Genomic DNA, 5,254 nt, shown 5'->3' with positions numbered 1-5,254 from the left:
TTCCGCTTTGCGGATTGTTGAACTGCTGTTAAAAACATTTGTTATTGTTGCCCCCTGCTGGTGAAGAAGAGAAGCGCCCTCCACAAACTTCATACTGCAAGCTTATTTAATAGTTTATTTTAGGTCCCATTCACTATCTTTAAGTAATGGTTGTCAAAAAGTATTGTGTTTAATTGTTTTTTTAGACACAGAAATATTGTAAAATCCTTGAAAGCATTAGAAGATATGAAGAATTGTATGACTCACTGCCCCTTTTGTCTGCAGAGCACAGACTGAATCATCATCAAAACACTTTTACACTCTTTAACGATTATAAATGAGCAACTGCAGACTTAATGGCTGTACATGGCTAGTCTGCGTGCAGTAATGCTTTAATGTTTCCTGGCATAACATGTTGATGGATTTAAATGTTGCATGTGGCCAAACTGTCTGTTAGTTTAAATAATGAATGTCCTGTGTAACATGGTGAACTTATTCTGAGTGGCTATTTCATTTTCACATTTTAAATTTATAAATAAAATTTAGCCCTGCAAAGTAACTGCAGCCACAGATAAATGTGTTTCATTTGAGCAAACACCTGGCGGCAGTGGGAAGGAAGAACTCCTCTTTAACAGGAAGAAACCTCCTGCAGAAGTAGGCTCAGACATTTGCCAGCATCACTTTTAACTTTAGACAAAATGACAAAATTTTAGCAAATTAAAATGAACACCATGCAGCTTTGCTGTTGTATATAGCTGTTATGATGCTTACGTAAGTTACCTGATGCCCTTTGTTATGTAATCTACAAGTTCGGCCCTGATAGTCCTAGCAGGGATGCTGTTAGGGAGCTCGTGGGGTAGGAGATGATCATTGATTCTGTATCCCATTCTCACCTGCAGAGCCACATTAAGATCATTAGGGTGACCTGAGGTGTCAATTAGTGCAACTAGTGCAGCGTGTCCAGCCATACACACAGGCATGCACTGAAAATATCCTGACACATGCACAGATGAATCTAGTGTTACTGTTTTCTGACAGGGCAGCACCGCAGGAGGTCACATGATTCAGCGTTTCTCTCTTTATCACACACACTCTCACAGGAATCGCAGACCCGGTGCTCTGTTAGGAGCCATGGCCCTTTCCTGTCTGTTGTCACGGTGATAAATAGTGCATGGTTTCTTAGCTCCCTGTGGCTTCTGCTGCTGTGGGCCCCAGTCAACACACAAACATGCATAAATGCACGCAGATGCACACACATCTCTGTTTGGAGCTTCTCTCAGGAGTTTGCAAACACTGTAATGAGGTGCTGAGCAGCAATGACGTTGTCAGAGCTTATCTTCATAACAGGTCACAGCTGTGTTTGTGTGCAAGCATGTGTGTGTGGAGGAAACAGGTTTTTATTGCTCTTCCTCCTCTGTGAAGCATTTTAAGCTTGCAGGTCTGACGGGTGCTATGAAACTGATTTACTTTGTTACTTAACTTTACGACAAGTGTGGGAACCCTGAACAGCATCATCATTGCCTTAAACTGTGGTCTCATAAGAATGCAGTGGCTTTCTGAATTGATGATGCTATGAAGGACTGAAACTGCTAAAATCTAAAATTCAACCCAACAAATATATTATTGTCATTATATCCATGGATATCAACATGGATATTGTGATTTTCTTTGTATTTAATTCAATCTCTATAAATTCCCCTGTTATGTATTTTTCAATATAACTTCCCTTGTTATTTACTGATTGTATCATTATTTAATAGCTTAGTTATAAAAGAACCATACTGGATAAAGAAATTAAAAATGTTAAATATATTGGGGACAAATATGGTAGAGGAAATAGTTTGTAAATAACTCAATAAATAAAATGGCACATAAAATGAAAGAAGAACAAGTATAAGGCATGTGTTTACAAGAGAAAATAGATAACTGGTGGATGGTATTACACAGGGATTACATGAAGATGTGGGACCTATGGGTTCTTTGACACCCAGCATTTAGACTAACATCAAAACTTGAACTTCAGTGCTCCAACATCCACAAGATACAACTACTATTGCAATAAGTGACTGATGAGGTATAACACAAAAAATAAGGACCATCATGGAAGGACAGGCACTGCATATGCACAGATAGAGGAAGTGGCTGAAATCCAGAAATCATACAAGTGGTAGACAAAGCTGGACTGAAAGACCGCAACAGCACAGAGGCACCAACAATGGCAGCACAGGAACAAGCTCTAAGTACAAGATCCATAGAGGGGGTCTACCACACCAGGTAAGACCACAGGTGCAGGCTGTATAAAGATGCCCCTGAGACAATCCAACACATAACAGCAGGATGCAAGATGCTAACAGGCATGGCACACGTGGAATGCCATAACCAAGTGGCCGACATAGGATACAGAAACATCCGTGCTGAGTATCACCTTGAAGTCCCAAGATCAAAATGGGACCCACCCCCTGGGTTGTCGAGAATGACCAAGCTAAGATCCTGTGGGACTTCCAGATACAGACAGACAAACTGGTGATGGCTAACCAACCAGTAGTAGTGGACAAACAGAGGAAGACGGCTGTATACCGATAGCAATTAGGAAGAAGGATCATGAGAAGCTTGAGAAGTACCACTGGCTGAGAGAGGAACTCGGAGGGTGTGGAGGGTGAAGGTAACAGTGGTCCCAGTGGTAATCGGATTACTCTGTGCAGTGACTCTCTGAACAGGGCAAGTAGCTCCAGCAGATCCCAGGAACAACACCCGAGATCTGTGTACAGAAGAGCACAGTCCTAGAAACAGCAAAGATACTGCGCAGGACCCTCAAGCTCAAGAGGACCTGAGCTTGAAGACAGCCCGCAAGGTGTGAGATGGTTGCTCTGTGTGTGTTTTTGTTTTTTTTTGTTTTTAAAAAACACCTGGATCTCGTTAATATGACTAAGTCATTTAAATACGGTTCTTCATAGTGTGCGATTTTTCAGTGTGTTATTTTAACCTTTGGGTCTTGCTATCACCTACAATGATGTAGTGTATTGATTAAAATGCTGTAATCTGGCTTACAAACTGAAAAGTCACTCCCATCACATTTTTACTCAAACCTCACATACTTCACAAACACAAACACACTTCCACAAACATGTGTGTTCATGTACTATAAACACACAAATTGGCAACTGTATAATTAAAAAAAGGCTAATCTGCATAAACTGTGATCATAAAACCAGATTCATCTCAACACGTATTTAACACAGCAACAGTAAAACAACATGCAAGACTGTGCAATTCTTTTATTAGTCGTACTTTAATTGAATGAACTTTATAAGAAGCATTATAAAAATATGTTTGATTTACAAGCATGGATACATACAGTACATTGTGCATCACTGTAACTTTTCTCTCAAAGCATTCCATTATCAGATGATACATACAGTTTACCAAAGGCTATCTCAAGATCTGGCTTCCATAAACCAATAACATGACAGAGAGAGAGAGAATAAGGACGATGAGACTGAAATAGCTCTTCTAAACAAGTGAATCAGTTGCATGCTTGGTTTGTGCTCATCGCTTTGATCTGACTGGATGAAATGTATCCTTCACGCTCACAAATTGGAGGATTTCACGCAGATGTCTGTCGCTTCATTTGTCATCCAAACCGCAGCTCACCATCCCGGCTTCGGTGAGATTTAAACCGAAGGTATTTGAACCCATGTTTGCATAATATTCAGAAGCACAAACGGCTCCTTCATGCTCTCCGTTTCATCAGGCAGCAGGTAAACGGGTTCCAAGGCGACAAATTTGGTTCAGTTCCTGCAGTCAGGATACAGTTAAATGCAGTCTACTACAAGCTGCATTAGCTGCGTGACAGCACGAGTTTTAGTAACTGCTTCTGTTTAAGTCTGCAAGTCACCTCCTGCTGAAACTTCCTCAAGGAGATGCCGCGGTGTGTCCATTATAGGAGATCTGAGGAATACCATTACTGGAGTTGTCCAGGACCTCCTGTTAGAGACACACAAACACAAACCTGCTTAGGAAAAAAACTTCCGACAGCAGCTAAAGATGAGTCATGCAGTTTACTACCTTCTCTGTCATCTCATGGGAATGATGTAGCGAGTGTTCCCTCTCCAAGAACATCCTTTGCTGCTCCGAGCTTGCCAGACGACAAGTCAGCCACGTGGATAAGGTACAGGTCGAGATCCCTGGATAAGACCGGAAAAGGAAATTTTACACAGAAGTGAACAGAAAAACACTCAGTCCCCAGAGGATAAAATATACTGTACTGGATGATCGTCTGATTTCTATTTTTTAGTGCTAGTATGGAAAGAGTTTCACTTATGAAGTCCTATGTCTCAGCCAAAGTCTGTATATGGACTGCATAAAAGATGGACGTAGCCTTCGGGTACAAGTAAAGCCGACGCTGCAATGCCTCGTTTGATTTCAGTTATTTAGTTATCAAGCCATCCATTTTCTTCCACTTATCCAATTCAGAGTTGTGAGTGTGTGTGTGTGTGTGTGTGTGTGTGTGTGTGTGTGTGTGTGTGTGTGTGTGTGTGTGTGTGTGTGTGTGTGTGTGTGTAATAATATCTATGAGAAAATTAAACTACCTCGCTCTTGATTTATGTCCTCGGTAAATTCTCTCCTAATGGGCTTATGGACTCAGTTGCTGGTTGATTACTTTTGAAATTATGGCCCCATTCAGAGACTTCTAGGGCATTTAATCCCTGACAATTTCTTTAAGCCAAAATGACTTTGATGTATCGCTAACTAGCAAATATTATGTCCCTAATGTGGTTTGCATGCTAAAACTGTTACATACCTACTAAAGGATCCATTTTAACACTGGCATCAACATTTAGCCACAAGCACAACCTCATGGAGCGACTAGTACGCCGGCAGACCTTCAGAAAAGAAATGAAGAGGCACTTCTTCTCTGAATAAAACTGACAAAGCTTTTTTGGGGAGGGTGGAGGAGCACTGGAGAGTTGTTGAGATAGTGTTGAGATAAAAGTGATTAGCAGTAATAAGAAATGCTTGGTATACTGTTAGTATTGACAGGTGACTAATAAAGAAATGCTTTATCTTTACCCCCACATTTAGTCCCTTTCAAATACTTGAACAGAGACTAATAACGTTCTTATCTTACGATGAAAAATAGACAAAGACATGAGTTGTTTTCAATTGCGTCACATCAGATTGTGTTACGTCTTGCGTCCTTGTTATTATCTTTACCTAGACAAGCCAGAGTCATTGCAGCCAGGTGAATTGTTTGCATCTTGTCCGGCCGTTTGTT

The 5,254-nt window shown here is 40.8% G+C and overlaps 1 protein-coding gene across 1 annotated transcript in view; it reads right to left on the bottom strand.

Moving 5' to 3' along the window:
- Positions 1 to 3,249: 3,249 nt before the first annotated feature.
- Positions 3,250 to 5,254, bottom strand: part of tmem196 (transmembrane protein 196) — a 5,922-nt gene continuing 3,917 nt past the window's right edge. Inside the window, exons 3-5 of the mRNA XM_076879236.1 lie at positions 5,194 to 5,254; positions 4,045 to 4,163; positions 3,250 to 3,963 (exon numbers count right to left, since the gene is read on the bottom strand). The exon at positions 5,194 to 5,254 is cut by the window's right edge and continues 75 nt beyond it. Coding sequence (XP_076735351.1) covers positions 3,892 to 3,963; positions 4,045 to 4,163; positions 5,194 to 5,254 — 252 coding nt within the window. The 3' untranslated portion in view covers positions 3,250 to 3,891. The remainder of the gene's footprint in view (positions 3,964 to 4,044; positions 4,164 to 5,193) is intronic.

Source organism: Maylandia zebra, linkage group LG22 (assembly GCF_041146795.1).
Source record: "Maylandia zebra isolate NMK-2024a linkage group LG22, Mzebra_GT3a, whole genome shotgun sequence".
In the NCBI taxonomy this organism is placed as follows: domain Eukaryota; kingdom Metazoa; phylum Chordata; class Actinopteri; order Cichliformes; family Cichlidae; genus Maylandia; species Maylandia zebra.
Note: the sequence above shows the minus strand (reverse complement) of the source record. Positions and strands in the feature narration are given on the sequence as shown.